The sequence below is a fragment of the Hemibagrus wyckioides genome, linkage group LG15, assembly GCF_019097595.1.
Source record: "Hemibagrus wyckioides isolate EC202008001 linkage group LG15, SWU_Hwy_1.0, whole genome shotgun sequence".
NCBI classification, from domain to species: domain Eukaryota; kingdom Metazoa; phylum Chordata; class Actinopteri; order Siluriformes; family Bagridae; genus Hemibagrus; species Hemibagrus wyckioides.
The window spans coordinates 16,113,174-16,134,096 of NC_080724.1; the positions used below are offsets into that span (position 1 = coordinate 16,113,174).

General features: G+C 39.8%; 1 protein-coding gene across 1 annotated transcript in view; it reads right to left on the reverse strand.

Annotated features, from left to right (window-relative positions):
• Positions 1-20,923, reverse strand: part of dvl1a (dishevelled segment polarity protein 1a) — a 41,492-nt gene that overhangs the window by 5,862 nt on the left and 14,707 nt on the right. The window contains exons 3-12 of the mRNA XM_058409571.1: positions 17,549-17,670; positions 11,646-11,761; positions 4,184-4,322; positions 3,981-4,074; positions 3,795-3,864; positions 3,544-3,683; positions 984-1,060; positions 829-896; positions 522-599; positions 307-441 (exon numbers count right to left, since the gene is read on the reverse strand). Coding sequence (XP_058265554.1) covers positions 307-441; positions 522-599; positions 829-896; positions 984-1,060; positions 3,544-3,683; positions 3,795-3,864; positions 3,981-4,074; positions 4,184-4,322; positions 11,646-11,761; positions 17,549-17,670 — 1,039 coding nt within the window. The remainder of the gene's footprint in view (positions 1-306; positions 442-521; positions 600-828; positions 897-983; positions 1,061-3,543; positions 3,684-3,794; positions 3,865-3,980; positions 4,075-4,183; positions 4,323-11,645; positions 11,762-17,548; positions 17,671-20,923) is intronic.

Sequence of the window (20,923 nt, forward strand, 5' to 3'; positions counted from 1 at the left end):
TTTCTCAGTGATGACCACAACCAGGAAAAACTGAGTGAGCTTGTCTGAGTGGTTTAAAAATAGAAGAAATCTGAGTATATGTTAAAAGAGGTTATTTTCTGTGGTTCCCTTAAAAAAAGAGCAACTGGGCTTGATTAAGAAGCAATCAAATTATGTATCTCTTCTCGTCCCAGGATCTACGTTACTTTCGAAACAGTCTGCCTGCATGACTTCTGCTGTTTTGTTAATGAGTGTTGCTGGATTTCGCAAACAAACACTCATCTCAAGATCATGAGGTTTCCATCCATATGTTGTTCCAGCACTCACCAATGACAGCATTAGTAATGGTGATCTTAAGCCACATCCGATCCCTGATCTCCAGTCCTGAATCGGGCAGCTGCATCACTTTCACTATTGTGGCCATTTCGGTTTTACTAGCTGAGAGAGGCAAGTCATCCAGCTCTAAGGAATAAGAGTAAAAACGATTCAAGTACAAACAGTTATGAAACACTCACAATCCATAGGGTTTTACTGCAGCATACCGTAGTGTGGATAAGTTCCAGTCAGTGCTGTTGTGTGAGTGATCCAGGCAGCAGGATCGATCGGTCTTACGGGCTCCGCTGGAAAAAAGCCAAGAAAATGGTCATTAAATTGGCGATTTAACACGATTTGGGACTTAACTGGACTTATGAGATCCAATAACAATGCATCTTAACCTGTGCATTAAAAGATAAAGATATAACGTTCGATTATTGCATCCCAGTGGAACAATTGAGGAGAAAATGACTCCTGCCGGTAATGGTGCTGTTTAATGCTGATATTAAATCATGAAACTGTGATATGCTGTACCTCTGGGGATAGTGAAGTAACTGCGAGGAGAGGGGTCCCAGCACTTAGCCACTGTGAGACTTATGGGTCTGAGGAAGAAGCGTTCAGTAGAAGTCAGTATTAGTGCCAGTGCAAGTGTATTGTGAGTGAACTGATGACTCCGTGTTACAGCTCACCCAGGCTTGGAGACGATTTCCCGCAGAATCCTTACAGCATCATCATTGCTCATGTTCTCAAAGTTCACATCGTTCACCTGCATAAAAGGCACTTTGTTTCAGTAATAAGCTTCATGTTGTAAACAAAAATGAGTCAGGTTTTGAAATCTAAACTTCTATGTTGCAACTGTGAAGTTTACGGGAAAAAAAGGAAAAATCCTACTAAACTAATTATAACAAATCAAAAGTCTCGTTCAAAATCCTTGGCAAATACTGCTTTTCATGGCCATTTTAGAACAAAAAAGCAACACACAGCTCGAAAATGATTCATGTGATTTATATTAGCCACAATTTGATATGAATGGCCCATTATTTTGGCTAAAACAGTACTGAAATACAATTCATCATCACAAGATTTCCAGGTTTCTCAATATAACCTGTGTATTTACGTCATTTTAGAGTTCAACATTTCACTCAGTTATTTTTTACCAAAAGGGAAATGTTAAGATTTTTGTCTTATTTTCTATAGGTCTCTTTCGGACCAGTCCTAGCTAACTACATTGTTAGCCTCAGAATTAGCTAGCTTCTACACACTATTCATATTTTCCATTGTTCACTTAACTTTAAATCTCAGTCACTTTAAAGTCCTTTAAAGTTGTTAAAACCAAGTTCCAACTACAAACCACTCATAATGAAACTCGCATTGTGACTCCAACTTCTGGTTTTGACTCTCTGATGCTCTCTAAACAATCTATTATGAACAGATGACCTGGGTCCAGGGTCAAGTCTGAGTGGATGAGATATAAACTGGTCACTGAGCATAGCGTGAGTAGTAAAAAGCAGGCTCAGAGGTTTGTGTGGCAGGAAGGAAGAGGCGCTGAAACAACTGTTCAGCACAAAGAAACAATACATAAGCATGAAATGACCGTAAAAAAAACACAAGACACCCTCTAAGATTGTGGACCAAGTAATTGTTCACCATGCGTCATTGTGGAAAAACAAATGACACCTGATCTGACTGACTTTCGTTCTGAGAACTGACACTGCAACAATCAAAATGCTTAATGTACAAAACTGTTGAGCAGAATAAACGAATAAATCAGTGTCAAACTATCATGAGGAGAATCTGCTTATCATAAATACCTGCCACTTGTCTTATATCAATAAACCAATTTGTCCTTCCTACTCAAATAGTTTGAAAAATTTCATTTACGCGAAAGTGACAAATGAAATCAATCTGGGCTTTATTTCTATATATAAGTTTATTCCATGTTTAGTGCTGGGAAGATTTTACTTATAACCCTCCTTCTGTGATTTACTGACTCCTCTGAATGGCACTACATCAGAGAGCTGGAAAACATCTCCACATTAAAACCTTCACATTTCCTTCCTATAAAGTGTTATATTACAGCCCCTATACAAGACGGTGATAGCTCAGACCATTTAGAGCTTGTGTTACACAAAGCATTACTGATTACAGTATGAAGACTTGCTTTTTTTTCTTGTGTCTTGTGTCTTTGGCTCATAACCAGTTTCATAGAATAGCAGACCATGTCACCAAGGTCATGTGATATGGACCAATTATTTTCTTTTTGTTTTCCTATTTTCAATTTATAAAAGTTTATACATAACCAACAACATCCTTATTATCCTCCAAAAGAGGAGAAGGTGGTGGGTTGGTTGTGGGTATATTTAAAAAAAAACAACAACATATTGTTGAATATAAGTAAATATACAATGATCAGGCATAACATTATGAGCACTGACTGGTGAAGTGAATAACACTGATGATCTCCTCATCATGGCACCTGTTAGTGGGATATATTAGGCAGCATTTTGTCCTCAAAGTTGATGTGTTAGAAGCAGGAAAAATGGGCAAGCGTAAGGATTTGAGCGAGTTTGATGAAGGGCAAAATTGTGATGGCTAGACGACTGGATCAGAGGATCTCCAAAACTGCAGCTCTTGTGGGGTGTTCCCAATCTGCAGTGGTCAGTATCTATCAAAAGTGGTCCAAGGAAGGAACAGTGGTGAACCAGCGACAGGGTCATGGGCGGCCAAGGCTCATTAATGCACGTGGGGAGCGAAGGCTGGCCCGTGTGATCCGATCCAACAGACGAGCTACTGTTGCTCAAATTACTGAAGAAGTTAATGCTGGTCCTGATAGAAAGGTGTCAGAATACACAGTGCAGGACAGGTCAGGGCTGTTTTGGTAACAAAAGGGGGACCAACAAGATATTAGGCAGGTGGTCATATTGTTATGTTATGATCGGTGTAAGTATAAATACAAACATATAAATAACTTTATTATTATATATAATCTTCTCTAACTCTAAATGAGCTTGGGTCCTGTCTTTAGCACTGTGATGTCATTTGTCCATTTTTTTGTAGATGCCATATGCAGAACCCTTATTTGATAGCCACATTAGCCTTATAGTTCCAGAGCAAAGCATTAGGATCCAACTATCTTGACTTAACAGATTTGAGAGAAAGGGGAAATTGTGCAAACGTAATTTATTATTGTACTCTACCTTAAAGTCGAGAACTTTATGCACAGTTATGACAGTGTAAGAGACGCTTTACCTGCAACAGCATGTCTCCAGGTTCAATTCGGCCGTCGGCTGCTACGGCGCCACCTTTCATTATAGAGCCGATGTATATGCCTCCATCTCCTCGGTCATTACTCTGCCCCACGATGCTGATGCCCAGGAAATTATACTTCTCTGTAGGAAAGGGGCATGGAAAGATTTCAGTATTGCCTTCACACAGCAGTGCACACACATGGTGACTATCATCAGCGTTACTGTGACAAGACTGATGATGAGTCATCTTACCCATGTTGAGAGTGACTGTGATGATGTTGAGGCTCATGGTGGAATCTGTTATGCTGCTGAATGATGAGGACTGTCATAAAAAGACACAAAAAAAAAACCCCTTTAAGGTTTCCTGTATGAAATGCTCGTAATATGTCACTACCGCTCGATTACACTGACTCTGCTTTCAAGAAGTAAGAAATTCACCCTGTCCATTTTGGCCACTTTCTGTCTCCGTCGTCGGCGCTTGTGCCTGCGCATGAGTTGAGTAGAAGTGCTCTGTTCTGTGGAGCTGCTCAATCTGCACAACAACACAAAGGAAAGTACACATGGTAAATTCTTGTTTCTGACAGGGAGGTGTCACAATAATCTATAGCTCTTGAGTAAATGAGTGCCTGGGACAGACTGACCTGCTGGCATCCTCATCTTCCTCACTGTCGATGAAGGAACTAGACTCCAGCTCGCTGCTCATCATTGAAGTGCTGTCGTAACCCATGGCCGAGTCTCGATTAACACGGTCGGCCTTCGAGTGGCCGTTTAACCGAGGGACTGTGAGAGACACACAAAGCATTTATTTTCAGAGCAAAAAGTGCAAACACACATAAAACACAGACTGTGGGAACAGCAGGACTTGGAGATTTACAACACAAACACAAAAGTAACAGCTATTAAATCAGCCGTTATGAGTGAGGGCAATAATGCTGGCAACTAAGGACAGACATATTGTAAGTGAAAGATCTTTTGAACTAAACTAGAGCTTGTAAATATAGTATAATTAATACTATCACATCACGTGATGAACAATGGCAAATGATTACACAATGTTTGGCAAATTCAAGATACACAATATGTATTACGGTACTTGTTGTGTCGTGGTGTTGCAATGTATAAAGGCAGCAATGAACAAAAATGCACCATTTAGGAAAAGGAGTAGAAAATATGCAATGGTCAAAAAAGCGCTGTTTTATAATTATTTACCCTCACAAGTGATCTTTGTGACTGTCAGTAACAACAAAGGAGGTGTGGCCTCTGTGCCGCTAATAGCAGTAAAGGAGGCATGTCCTCCTGTGCCTGTCCTTACTGGGTCTGTCAGTCCCAGTAAGGAGGATGTGGCCTCTGTGCTCGTAAGTAACAATAAAGGAGGCGTGGTATCTGTGAATATCAGTCTCAGTGAAGGAGGTGTGGCTTCTGTGCCTGTCAGTGAAAGTAAAGGAGGTGTGGTCTCTTTGTGGCTGTCAGTCCTAACTCCATTGAAGAAAGTATGTCATTTATATATGTGAATTGTTTGCCTAAATCACCATATCGGACCAAATCTTATGCACTGTTGGCGGCTCGAAAATGCCGCTAATCGTTGAGATATGTATCATATCTCGCAAGCAGTTAATTGCACATCTAATGATGAAGCATGAAAGAAAGTGCAGTCTTTAATCACGCTTAATCCATCTCATTAAAATCATACGTACACAGACAGGCTCGAGGCAGTGACTCAGGGTGACATCGTACACGCTGGAAGGGTCTGACAGGACGGCAAGAACGCTGCATTAGACCAAAACACTCCAAAACTGTAGCCGTGTCCATTACTTCCTTGAGTTTCTCTAGCTGGATAGCACACCCCCACCACACCCCAAACCCCACGCTTCGAGTGCTGAAGTAAGGCTGATCTAATCACTTAAACATTTTAACGCATCACTGTCCACTGCCTAAAAGCCTCAATTTGAAAAAAAAAAAAAAATCATCCACATTACGTGGTCCATGTGCCAATGCAGCAAAAAAAAAAATACCCAAAGTGATGTGTGAGTAAGCCTATAATAAAAGGTTTACTCTAAACTCTTGGATCAATGGGTTTCTGAAAAGTCCATTCATTGTCACTGTTCTTATTCGTCCTCCATCACCTCCTTTCATCACAGCAGCTGTAAGAGCAGTTCTACTTCTTATCTGCAGTGAAGGTGCTGAGAAAGAGAGAGAGACAGATATGGGGAAGGAGATGTAATCAAATGTAATCATAGCCCCCTGTAGGCTTGGAGCAACAAACGGCTGCCTGGAAATAATACGTTAATATCTGTCCTCTGCATGTTCCACAGCAGCTTTAGCTCATTTTTGTCAGAATTATTGGTATTACACTTTCAGATATAATCAAACCCCAGTGGACCGCAAAGACTTGATGGAACCTTGGCAGGTTCAACTCAAGTTAGCTGACGTTTATATAATGACCAGAATTTAGCAAGACTAACATTAATTCATTTACACAAATATATCCACTACTACAACAACTAATACAAATATAAACTACTTTTTACATTGAGTGGTGTCATTTATTGCCATATCTATCCCTATATTTTCATACTGACCAATCCTGAAAGAGAAGCTCTGGTCACAATCATTTTTCCTTGAAGAATTAGCACAACTATTTACTATCAAACACTGCATTCTTCTTCAATTTACACATGAAATACCAGATCTGAGATAAAATATATTATCCAAAAGCAATTAAAAAAGTAAAGCCTGCAATTCTGCCGAGTCATTAATTCAATCTGAGGATCGATATTAGTTTCTACAGTAACATTCCAACAGCAATATAATTCTTACCTCTACAGCTGCTCTGAACAGCAGACCTAATTCTAACTCTCTGAACATTTAACCCACAGTAAGCGGGATGTGGCTCAGCACCCTGCTCACACTGCCGATACTGTATAAACCAGAGCAGAAGAAGAAATCAAGACGTCAGTACGTCGCACCGCCCAGAGCAGGGACAGAACCATGCGATATCCAGCCTGACCTCGGCCAGGTGTGCCATGCGCCCGGTGATTTACGGACTGAGGTTTGCCTGCGGGGAATAACTACAGTATAACATGAGAAATTAATGTCTGTTCATATTTCCCACCTGTCCTGATTACAACTCGACTTCCACCCCAGAGGGAAAACGGTGAATTCATGCTTACTTCTGTTTCAGAAAGTCCCCAAAGCCTTCCACATCTTTCAACCAAAAAGGCACAAATGTTCAACAGTTGTACAGGTCAAGTCAGAGCAATAAAACAGTATATCCAGTCATTTGCAAAACAATCTGAGCTCTCAATATCTTCCCAGTTGGTATTCAGTCCCAGTGGTTAAGCAGGGTGAATAAAACAGTGCCTGAGGCATGAAGACTAACACAATACTGCAGCCCCTGGGCCTCACACCTGTCCAACCCCTACACTACATTCTAACCACTAAACAACCCCATATATTACACACACACACACACGATAGCGCAGGATATTTTTATGGAATTATTACTGTAACCAGCAGATGAACTGATTCGATTTTCGATTTGCCCCAAACAGGTTCGAGCTCACTACAAGGTCAGATATACGAAGTTGTTTTTCTTCTACAGATTCCATTTGAAGTATATATTAAGGATAAATCAGGCATACACATTAGTAATGACTAGACTAGACTTCTTGACAGAGGCATCTTGGAAAACATCGCAGACAAGTTTTAATTCTTTTAAATAAACAGCTGTCGTTATCACTAAATTCAATTACATTCAATCTATTTTGCTGTTTCTATTCTTGCGCAGACAAATTTTATTAAAACACTTCAGACTTGCTGTAATTGGAAAATAATCAACTTCCTAGTGTCACATTAGCTCATGTCAGGGTGCATCACGGCATCTCATCAATTCTTATTTTCCTGTAACAGCACAAATCATGTGCTTTGGGGTTTAATTCGATTACGAATGTCCAACGTTCCCACAAGGTCAAAATAGTCAGATCTTCCTATCTTTGTGTGGACAAATTTCATCTCTCATTAAGGAAGCATCCCTAAACACGTACACACACACACACACTGTATTTAATAATAAGACTGAGACAATACAGATACAGTATAATTTGATTTAGTAGACTTCAACTGATATGTCAACAACTTAGCTTTAATTCTAAAAAATGAAGGTCTTGTAGAGAAGGACTATTGTAAGTGTCAGAGTTATTGGCAAATCACAAAGATATCCTATTTACACATCAGTTTAATGATTAATAATCGATTTATCTCTGTGGCCTGGACTAGTTTCTGTCACTGATGGTGAAAAGTTTTTCATGAGCTGCCCATTATTCCAGGAAAGACGCCTATATGACTGCAATCGCACTCAGCCTCAGAAATGGACTGCAAATGGTTAGAGTAATGCTGCCAACATAATTCTTTAATTTGACTCCAAACCATTGCTCGGACGCAGCACAATAACGAGTGCTTCAGAAAGTGCTGATGTGCTGAACGATGGAGAGAGAGAACAATGGAGCATGACTCACATAAAAATTATATACAAATTTATATAGTTACGCTCTCTCTCTCTATATATATATATATACACACACACTACCGCTCAAAAGTTGAGTCTCTTTTAGTATGTAATCTCCATACTCATCTCTGTTCGTCTTTTATTGAAGATAAAATCCTAAGCCAGCTTCTAATCAGGCTGAGTATGTCGTGATCCTCAGCATCTTTACTCTGAAGTGAAAACATAGTGCCCCCTACTGGACATCTTCATGTTACTTGCAGTATTGAGACATCCACAAGATTTCGCAAATAATCTCGCTCTCTCTCTCTCTTTCTCTCACACACAGATACAAACGGCTTTCATCTGCCTCTCCTGCTTGAGGCATTTTTCAGTGCTGCTGTTAATGAAGTTACACCAATTAGTCTCTTACTAATGAGCTTCTAGCAGCATGAGGAACAGACAACAAATCGTTATGGGGTATGATGTTAGGTCAAGCAGAGCACAGGAGATCTTTAATGAGTGAGAATGCATTTAAGCATGAAAAGCAAGAAGATGACTGATACATTGAAAGGATGAGAATGTGACAGTACAGTTGAGTGCAAAAGTATGTGCACCCCCTTTAGGGACTGGGTAGATGATGTATGCATTTTAGATAATATACATTATATTAAATACATATATATATTCACATATCACATATACTGCCTTTGTTCTACTGAAAGCCTGCTATAACACAACCTTTATATTACTGCAGCAGCTTTCTTCATTAACAATCTGAAAAGTGTGCATTCTCATTAACATCTCCTGTTAACGTATCTGAATGTGTCTCATTAAGTTAGCTAAGAACCCAAAGGAGTCAACAGCAATTTACACTTATCTAGCACTTATTTAAGGAAAGTTCAAACAAGCTCAAAATATCAAACAGCAAAACAGACCTGAAGAATGCATATTAATGTTTAGGAATATATTACCAACTGGAATAAAAGTTTACGCATATATTACATCCAAAAGTATTACTGAATTTCCCTACTGTTATTATCTCAATATACTCTTGTCAATAAGTTGATTCATAAAACAATAATAATACCAAAAATTCCTATTCCTATTAATTGCTATTAATTTGGTTGGTTTGATTATTTTAAAGTAAGGGTATGCAAACTTTTGAACTCGTCTATAACTCGTACCTCGATTTTGCTGGTTTTTAAAAAGAAAAGAAAGTCAGGACATGCTTTACCGGTGAGAGGAGCTTCTCTCAGTGGGGATGAAAACGTTTTCTTTCATCTTGCCTCTTTTGACCTTTTTTTCAACTGGACTCAGGATGTACAAGGCCAAGAAAACAAACACTCCATAAATTACTGGACTAACACAAACAAGCACTAAATCTTCCCAAGGCCTGACTGGAATATAGCTCATCCTTCAATGACGTTAGTAATTATGTAATTTCTAAAATGCCGCTGGTATTAAAAATTCACCGTGGTGATGGACAATATGACAGGATTTCTGAGAAATCGTGCCCATTTTCATATATTTGTATTCTGGGGACAAAGTTAGTTAGTTAAGATGGTTTGGACATGTTCAGAGGAGGGAGAGTGAGTATATTGGTAAGAAAGGAGGCAAAGAGGAAGGCCAAAGAGGAGGTATATGGATGTAATAAATGAGGATATGAAGCTAGTGGGTGCAAGTGTTAAGGATGCAGAAGATAGGGATAGGTGGAGAGAGATGATTCGCTGTGGCGTCCCCTGAAGGGAAAAGCCCAAAGAAGAAGAAAGACTAAAAAATTGAGAGGAACCAATTGATTTAATGTAATGAATTTTGCACTTCATCTGTAAAAGTGGTGCAACAGAAAAGTGGTAATTCCTTTCCACTTGTTTCCTAATTTCTACCCATCCCAAGGCATCTAGAAATGGCATCTAGCTCCAGTAGGCCTTTAGTAAGAAGAGGCTAACCCTGCGAGGATCCTGAGGCATCCAGAGATGGGCAAACTCCAGCTAGATTCTGCTTCGTGAGGATTTGGATATTCGAAGCAACGATGCCAACCCTATGTGGACTTTGAGGATGACTACAACCTCCTAATTAATACACACACTCTACATATACAACATTCTGCATCACACAACTGACTGTACATGACTGTAGGAAGGACATTGTTCATAATCACACTCTTCGGTGTTTATAAAAATTTATAATCACACTCTCCGGGGTCACCCACATGAGGATGCGTTCCCTTTTGAGTCTGGTTCCTCTCAAGGTTTCTTCCTCATACCATCGAAGGGAGTTTTTCCTTGCCACTGTCGCCTCAGGGTTGCTCACTAGGGATGGTTTTGTCTAACATCTAGGACTTTTTGTATGTTTTTTATGTTTCTAATGTTCTGTAAAGCTGCTTTGAGACAATGTTTATTGTTTAAAGCGCTATACAAATAAAATTGAATTGAAAAGCCATTTGACTTTACCATCTGAAGCCTGTGAGGTCAAATCCCTTCGAACCCGCAGCAATCTGTGGCCAGGAAACCAAAAGACCAAAACTGCCACAGTGACACTAGGCAATCATGGGGATATGTGTGTTCATGTATGTGGAAGAAGGCAGAATGTAGTGTTTTATTTCTAAATGATTTTTTGTAAATATAATTCATTTTCAAAGCCATTAAATTAAGTAGAATTTCTTTATCCAACACTACCGTGTTGCTCACAGTCTGTGAGCAAACCTATACTGTGCATCAAGATACATATTGTGTATCTTAGAAACACCTTTGAGAATGATTATATAATATGTTTGCCATATCGCCCACCTCTGATCCGCCCCAAAATGTGTTTTTTTCAGAAGCAGACAACTGGAGCACTGTTTCTTTCACTAGACCCCAAGCGTTCAAGCTATATGACATTTGGCACCTGATTAAGATTACCAAGATTAGTGTCAACAGAACCTTATGGTACTCAACAGGTGGGGTGAACAGTACTGTTCGTTGCTGATTGGTCATTCATATGACATCAACACTATAAAACACCTCAACACTGTACAAAGGTATAGGGTCGTTTCTGCTATGTCTGTGTCAGGAGTCACGGTCCGTATCCAACCATCGTTCGGTTCCTTAATGGTGAAAACAAGGTTATATGAAGGTATACATTTGTCAAGAGGTTTTCATCAGTAATTAGGTTGCAGCTGATGTGAGCTATTCAAGCTGATGAGATAAAGAAATGATATAAATTATCACTTCATCCAACACTGGTGTCACACTTGCTTTTATTGTCTTCACTATAATGTGTCCAGTTCCTCGCAAACTGGTGGAAAATGAATAAAATAACCCACAAAATTTGGCTCATGTTTGTTTAACAGGAAATAAGAGAAACCTCATTCTAGCCAGTCTTGGTCTTGTATCAGAGAGCGGGTCTCTGGGCTGCCAGCTCTAAAGAAGGTAAGCTTTGTTCTCTACTTGACTTCTGAAGTCCTCAAATTCACTGTCATGGGAAATAACACTATGGTTACCTATAGTTACTGTTCCTTTCATAATATACCTGTCCTTAGTTGCAACATGATCATTGGCTCTGTGGTATGTATGGACTGCTGGTAGATGTAATGAAGCATGTGGTATACATATATATTTCAGAATGACAGAATGACTTACGCTTGTTGTCCCGCGCCCTGCGGCTCCTCTCGCGCTCCCTCTCTCTGCGCTGGCTCACAAGAGACTCTGTGCCTGTCTCTGTGTCCAGTCCATCCCTACTGCTCACTGCATTGGCACTAAAAACACACACACACACACAGAAGTAGTTCAGCTGTTAAGAGTTGAATGAACACTGTTAGTCTTGTGTATTTCTCCTCCAGGTGAGAGTCTGAGATTATGATTGTTGTGGAGAAGTAACTTGGCCTCAGGCCGTATAGCACTCAACGCAGTACAGAAGTGCATTAGTGCATATGCGTGCTTGTGTGTGTGTGTGTGTGTCTGTGAGAAGATGTGCCGAGGGGCTGGTTATTCTATCAAAGCTTGTGGAATGCTGTTGAGAGCTGGAGAGAAACTTGAGGCTGGTGAGAACTCCATCTGAGGCTCTGCACCTACACCCAAGAAGAGTCGGGAAATAAATAAATAAACTGATTTCTTAATTATTACAGCATATTACACATTATTTGTTGCAGTTTACTTTTGGTTTGGTTTGTTTTGACAGGTGTGAGCATTCAATACTGTGTTATAAAGATCTGCACGAAATAATTTAAAAGAAATTAAAGGCTTGTTCTGTCAAGTTCAACTTGTGCTACTTGCAAGGACTACAGATATTATTGTTATTCGATCTGCCCCCACTGACAAAAAAAAATACAGACCCCTTATCACAGCAGAACAAACCTGATGAATGTACATGCTTTCATTTCCATTACAGGTCTTAAATGAATCATCTCAATGAACATCATCAGTGGGCCTGCAGCTCAATTCATCCATTCAGAAACACTGTTTACTGAGATTGCTATTGACCTTAAATTGCATGTACTGGCATAGTATAAATGTATAAAATAGCTCCATCAGTACAAGCAAAAGCAACACTTGAACTATTAACTGGGAGGTACACTAAAGAGAAAGAGGTACAATAAAGAAAAGACAGAATGTTGCCGACCAGTTAACAGTGTACTAATTAACTACATATTAATTAACTAATTAACTACACAATGTCAACATTCACATTGTTCTATCTTCTCTCTACAGAGAAACCAACCAGCAGAAGAAAACCAACCCTAAATGAGAACCGCAAAGAATTATCCATCAAAGCACAAGCTACTTGCATCAATTCCTAATAATCATCCTCAAGAGTGGTCAGCTTAAAAAACTGCTGCAATAGAAACCAAACAAACCAGAAGAAAAACATACAGTTTCACAGGAAAACAAACTCTGGTACAGACTTCAGCAAAAACAAACTCGGCTTATTTGTCTAAGTTCAAACTCGCCAGAAATGAATACTGTTGTTTCATTATTATTTGATCTGATTTGGTTTTGTGTATATATATTGGGTTTATCAACACAATTAAACGAAGCAAAATAAAATATATGGGATGTGTATGACACTGCATGGCTAGAAAAACCTTCATTATCTATATAGTCTGTGAAATGTATCAAGCATATCTTACATCTGGAAAACTTAATGCACATGACCACAGAAAAAAGTATACACACGCATCGCACACAGCTATATCTGGGTTACTTTCCACAGGCAGCCTGAATCATGTGCTCTGTGCAACTGTAATGTGCAAGTGTTCACTTGCAAGCACACCAAGCCTCTCGCAATAACCGTGTTCACACCTGCTTGTTCAAAGCATCGCCTCAGTGTGTGGTTCATTCGGTCAGATGTAAACACTTTAACCATACACAGGTGCGAACTAAACAATCGAACACGAGCCTGCCAGAAATGCAAGGTCTCCGTCGTTGTCTGCTGTTTCATTTTCAACATTCAGCTTTTAAGCTATAATAATTTTTTAAATGACAAATCTTTAGATTTTTGTCTGGATATCAATACAATCAACTCAATTTGTTTTTAGTGGCTTAAATAGACATTACATGTAATAACAGATCATATATAATAATAACAGGAATGAGGTTGTATAGAAATTAGTTTAAAGAGAGTGTAAAATTGGAATAAAATGCTACACCGATCAACATTATGAGCACTGACTGTCGAGGTAAATAAGACTGATTGTCTCCTCATCATGGCACCTGTTAGTGGGTGGGATATATTAGGCAGCAAGTCAACATTTTGTTGATGTGTTAGAAGCAGGAAAAATGGGCAAGCGTAAGGACTTGAGCGAGTTTGAGCAAGGGCCAAATTGTGATGGCTAGATGACTGGATCAGAGCATCTCCAAAACTGCAGCTCTTATGGGGTGTTCCCGGTCTGCAGTGGTCAGTATCTATCAAAAGTGGTCCAAGGAAGGAACAGTGGTGAACCGGCGACAGGGTCATGGACGACCAAGGCAGCTAAGGCTGGCCCGTTTGATTCGATCCAACAGTCCAGCTACTGTTGCTCAAATTGCTGAAGAAGTTAATGCAGGTTCTGATAGAAAGGTGTCAGAATACACAGAGCATGGCAGGCCAGGGCTGTTTTGGCAGCAAAAGGGGGACCATATTGTTATGCCTGGTCTGTGTAGTAAATAATAGTTAGCAACTATAGTACTCTATCTTTCTCAAATAATTGTACTTGAATAACCTACAAAAGTAAAGAAATTAATGAGCAATTAATTTTTTGGTGCATTTTAAAATGATAATAATGTGAAACGTTCTAAAACAAATGAAAGTGATACGCTGAGTGTGAAAACAGCCTCACACCAGTTCATGCAGGCTAAAGAATGTGACTGCTGTGTTCACACCTGTGGAAACAAACTGCACTTGCGTAACATTTTAATACATCAATCTTCATTTGATATTGGCATGCTTCAGTAATTATAAATACATCCTGGTCAGAAATGAATACGGCGAATCAATTTTCAGGGGAATGAACATCAAGGACAATGCTCATGAAATCATAGTTGGTCTTCTTCTCACTGACTTATTCAGTCCTCGACAGTGAGGTGATGTCTCTCTCTGGTGGATTAAAGCCGTCATTTCACTAGCTGGATGATGAACTGCAGTCTACTCTGGTTCTTCCAAGTACACTAACATGTCTTCAGCTAACAAACATGGCCTACAAACACGGCCGTCACAGACTGCACATCCCAAGAGACCTGCACATTGGGTGCGTTTCAATTAGTTCAGTAGTTAAGGGTTGTCTCAAGTCCTAGGGAACTGGAACACTTGCTCCCTAACAAATCCCACAATGCACTGCAAAAACCAGGGCACTTCGATGCTTACTATGTTCCATTAATGGAAAATGACATCATATTTTCTGAAGCCTCTCAGCACAAAAAAATGGCAGACAAACCTTGTGTGTTTTTGCCTTTGCCTTGATTACTCTGATTTTGCCTCCCCTGACCTACACATGCTTCGGACGCTGATCTTGCATACCGATTGGATTTGTCTGCTATTTTTATTTCAAATACATCGGTTTCAGCCTCCCTTTTTAAGACAAAAATTAAAAATACAAAACACTATTCACCTGAATATAAATTGTGCATTTCTAGATATAAAAATACAGTTTTCTAATTACAGGGTAGAGCTGGACAAATCAATAGACCAGGCAAAGCAAATTTATTTATTTTTTTGTTGCGTACATGTAGTCCCAGCTTCATAATGAATTAACCTATTTTCTCACTATCTATTGACTTCAGCAAAGAAACCCTTCATTTAAAATGCTTGTTTGAATATAACACACTCCAGTAGGCTCAGTGGAGTGGATTTCCTGAATCAGTAATGAGAAGGGATGTGAAAACTGAGCAAAACACAGAACACGCAGAACAAAAAATGCAATCGAGTTAAAATGAAGACCCCTAAGGGCCCCCATAAGGTCTTAGTGTACAATTTTACATTTCTTATTTTACCATTTTGCTTATTTGACACTTTTTTTTACAATTTAGCCAGGACACAACTGATCTGTTGAGGTTTAAGGGCCTTGCTCATGGCCTGGGTGCATTTAAAACTCTCAACCTTCTGACTGATCACTCAAGGTCTTAACCAATGAGCCACCATTGCCAAAGACTAGACTTTAGAGTCATTATCAAGAGAGAATAAGGACCATGGCCCTATAAAGTCACCCCTAGCAAGGATTCTCGCTTATTTTTCACAGTCTGTATTAATGCACACAAATAGCTTGTTAAGTTATGTAAGTTTCTGCTTTTTAGTCTGGTTAATTGCCAAGCCTAAGGGCTACACATTGGAGCTTCGACTTGCCCAGTGGGCTTGCTAAAACATTTATAATTTGTCCAGCCCTGTAGATATACAGCAATAATTCAGTTTCATAATCACAACATATTCACAGATATCTACCCATTAAATTTGGAAAGATATATTTTTCTTTTTACCCAAGAGAGCATAATGAGCAACCCAAGCTTTACATATATAAGCCTGCAACATAATCCTCCCTGCTTTGCTTATACAGTGTATACACCGAGTTGATGTTATTGTGCTCCCAAAGCCGCTGAGCCCCATTAAAGCAAGGGGGGGTGCTCAAGCCTTGAGAGGATTAAGGCAGATGTAGCACCCTACCACGTCCTTGGAGTAATGGAGACAGGCGCTTTTAATGTCTGCTAATCCGGTTTAGCCACTCAGGGACTGGCTACCATGTGCTCTCCTCATCCCTCCAAATGTATTCACCAGGACTACTGAATAATACACGGCACAAAAGCACAAAGGGAACAGACCAGAGATAACATTTGGTTATTTACTGATGCTGCAGTGCAGCTTTTGTAATGGAAATAAATCAGATTTGCTGTGGGAGAAACACACAACCGGGAATTGACTGAATTAATCTGCAGGAAAATTGGCCGGTAGCCTGTTAGATGATGACGACGAGAGCCAAGTGACATGGCAGCGAGACGGAAAAGAAAAAGAGCTGAGAAGAGGCCTGGAGGTCACGCCGCTAGATGGCAGTCAAACCCACAGGAAATGGCCACAGAACCTAGGTCTGTGTGTATATGAGGAAGTTAAACCACTAACTGGCCCACAGGGGGCAAAAATGAGACAAAGTTTAATTTTAAATAAAGAGACAGCAGGATGTAACAGATTGCATGGACTCAGTGTGGCCCCTGGAGTAATAAACGCACTGCTGATACACACCGACATCTGATTTGGATTTATTACGAATATTATTTAGCTCAACTTTTTTCAAATATACAAAGAAAGCTTGTTTGCCTGCATGAATGATTGAACTGTCATGTTTGGGCAGATGAGGACATGAACGCTAGCAGAAACAGACCCACACACACATTGTAGCATCTAACCCTAACATGAGAGCAGCTCTGATTTGGGCTCTGATTCATAAATGTGACTCCCAGCCGGATGATAAACAGACCTCGTCTCCAGCTGGGCAACAGACATCTGCTACTGCAGTCACCGCTGCTGTCAGGACACCAGACTGGACCGAGACGAATCAGCCGTGCAGTGATGGATATGTTTCTGTCTAAATAAGCTGCAAATTTGAAGTGATTTTCTGAAACACTGGCGAACGGAAATGCAAATCATAGTGTGTATCCAGCATCTGTCCTGAATATTCTCGATAATTTGACACAGACGTGTGTAATGTCAGCATTCGTCTATCCTTTTGTCCAGACGACTTTTCAACCTTGAGCACCCAATATTTAAACAAGTCGGTTTCTAAAACTCCTGAAGCCTTATGACTAGGTATGAAGTGCATGCTTGCGCCTGTAACTCGGTAGCTATGTGTACAGCATTTTGTGATGTATTCCTGGAATATTTCCATATAATCCAGCACACTACATCCATTACATCCAATCCTGGTCTGGCTTTATAGGTTGTGGTTTAATTACAGCTCCAGCATGCATTAATTTCCTGCTGTGTTTATAGCGTTATTCAAATTGATTGCTATGAAACAATATGTGCACTACACATGTAGTGTTGCTGTAATAAAAGTTAATTAGCGGTGCTTATATTGAATACTTACTGAAATGAAGGGGGCCTCGAGTCGCCGATGCCTCCTGTTCGCTCCAGCGGGGGTGGCAGCTCGGCGTGACTCTCTGGGCACTGAGATCCGCCATCTGAGTGTGTGCTTTCAGTCAGCACCAACTACAGCCAAACACACACACATGTAAAAACAAAGATCTCAGGAAGAGCCTCTCCACAGCGACTAGTGGTCTCGCATAAATAAGCAATGCAGGAAGAGGGACTACAACAGAATGCATTTAGTGAGCTGGGAACAAGCATGGACCCTAAAGGATTATGCAAACTGGCCTACAGACACAGGCGCTGTTATGTGCTTTCATAAGCTCAATAATGAGTGTTAAGTGGGTAGCTCATGTCCGGCTAAAACCAACGCACATGGCCAAATCCATGAAAAACAATTTGGCTATTTGTTAAAATACATTTGTCAAACTCAAAGCCAGCATTTCTGTTCTAGATCAAGATTAACATGTCGTAATCAAAGAGCATCACTGGTTCAGTTAGTAACAGGGATGTACATACAGTTCATATAAATTCTCTAGTGTAGCTACTCACAAAATACATTGTATTTGTACATTGCATTGTACCAATCACATACAAGACGTTGCTCGTGGAGCTGCTAGCGTTCTAAAATGCTATTTTGTTGTATTTTCTCTTTTCGTCTGATCCACTGGTGTATTTTATGCAGTGAACATGATCACATCTTACACAGGGCACACATTAAAGCACACGTTTAGCCACTGAGGTTTTCAGTGTCAACCTAGCTGCTGAAATGAAAGAGACAACTGAAAGGAAAAAAAATCCCTGAGATGAGGAAGAGGGCATCTGGAAAGAACATAACAGACTGATCCAGGTTAAGAAATATAAATATAAAAATGATGGAGACAACTGTGTCTACACGAAAAGCCTCCATGAATTATACATACTTTCCTAACCGTGTATACCGATTGGTTTGGGCCTGTTACAGAGACAGCTTTTTGTGCAAGCTGGGCTTCATAATTATTCGGCTACATGCCCATGACATGTAGGGAAGCTACATCTATACTGGAAGCACTTAGATAGGGTGCACAAGCTCCATTTGAGGTTCAACACTTTTGTTGCTCATTATTTAAAACTTGTGCCTATGTTTGGGAAAAGCAGGAGATGGTTTTGCAAAATTCTGACCAACCTGCTTATTATCTCATGGTCGATTTTTCTTCAATTTTACTATTTTGAAACTAGTTTATATTATAAATAGAAATATTTGACTGCTCTTGGCATCTTCTCAAGCAGCTTCACCCAGGAGACGTTTCTTAAAGCTGCCAATTAGTCTGAGCACCGAGCACCCGAACTACTGACCTGAGGAAAACAATTTAATTGGAAGTTCGAAATACTAGTTTTAAGTAATAGCGAATACTACACGCACATTTTACAGAGGAAAGTTCACATTTCACAGAGCCTTTTTAAAGATTTCCTTACAGAAATTAAAAAATACATGTTCAGTGTTTGCACCTTCAGGGTTGGGGTTCGATTCCTACCTCTATCCTGTGTGGGTGGAGTTTGCATGTTCACCCCTATGCTTTGAGGGGGTTTCATCAAGATATTTAGGTTGTCTTCCCGAAACGTCCTTCCCTTACTTTCCAAAGTAAAGAGTGTTAGACTGATTGCCATTTCTATTCTTTAATGGGTGTATGAGGTATTTGTAGCAGAAAATAGTCCAGAAAAATGACCGAATTGAAAGATTTGATCAGGACTAAAGTTGCCCACCTCATCATGTACGACTTAAGAGGATGTGAGTATGGGAATCATATAATACTCAAGGCTCTGTTATCCATACGGAAAGTCGGTTTTAATATTCGTGATGACATATTTGTTGTTAAAGCCAATACACCAGACTGCTTTCTTTGTAAACAAGCCGATGAAAGAATATACTTTAATGGCTGTGTAAACAGCAGCGTGTCTTTTAACAGGCAAACACTATTAAGGTGTTAAAATCTTTTATACTGATTTTAACCACATAAACCCTGGCTTATTACTCAATTATTCAGCATAAAGCTTATTATACAGTATATAATCTAGAAACTACAGTAAAGCCAGTGCATGTAGACACAGGTTTTGTTATTCCTAAAGAAATAGAGCTTTTTATTCTTTTGAAATTTGGCAAGCTGATGACGTCTTTAACCCTTTAGACTTGAAGGAACCTGCCGGCAGGTCAAGTCTACATTCCTAACTCTTGCAAACTACATTCCTTTCTGAGTAGTTTCACAGTAGCTACTAGATAATACATACATACAATGTACACCGACCAGGCATAACATTATGATCACCTGCCTGATATTGTGTTGGTCTCCTTTTTGCTGCCAAAACAGCCCTGACCCATCATGCACTGTGTATTCTGACACCTTTCTATCAGAACCAGCATTAACTTCTTCAGCAATTTGAGCAACAGTAGCTCGTCTGTTGGATCGGATCACACGGGCCAGCCTTTGCTCCCCATGTACATCAGTGAGCCTTGGCCGCCCATGACCCTGTCGCCGGTTCACCACTGTTCCTTCCTTGGACCACTTTTGATGGACCTACTGACCACTGCAGACCCGAAACACCCCTACGCTTGTCCATTTTTCCTGATTCTACCATCAACTTTGAGCACAATGTTCACTTGCTGCCTAATATATCCCACCCACTAACAGGTGCCATGATGAGGAGATACAGTAATCAGTGTTATTCACTTCACATGTCGGTGCTCATAATGTTATGCCTGATCGGTGTATATAATACATACAGAATATCATCTACCTAATAAGCTTTAGGATGAACAGCTGAATAATACGACAAGGCTTTAAGTGGTTGAATCAGTATAATACATTTTGTCCACTAATAAGTATTCAGCTTGTTGTGCCCAGATAATTGATGTTTACAAAGTCATCCAAGTACGCTGCCGTTGCATCTTGCCGGTGGAAATGGAAATCGACTTGTCTGACCTTTTCAATCAGTACGTACAAATGAATTATTTTATTGCTGCAAGTCTGATATAAAATTAGTCAGGAGACTAAAACGTTTTGACCTGGATTTTAGTGGTTGAAGATTGAGTGGTTGAATTTGAGATATCTATGTACAAGCACTTGGAGAGCAGGGATAGGTTTGATATCACCATTTACTTTGAAGATGTGTGAAGAAACTCTTTCTTGAAAAAAACTTCCATTAATATATTGCTCCGAGGAGGTGAGATAAACAGAGGTATACTGAAGAAAAACTAATTCTTAAAGCCCTGAGTGTCTACTTTTAAATGAGCTTTAAACCACCACTGTGGAGTGTGACATGTCAAAGACATTCAATGCTGAACATGGACAAAAGAAAACAGGTTTCTAGGGAAAAAATGTTAAATAAACTTGATGCCACA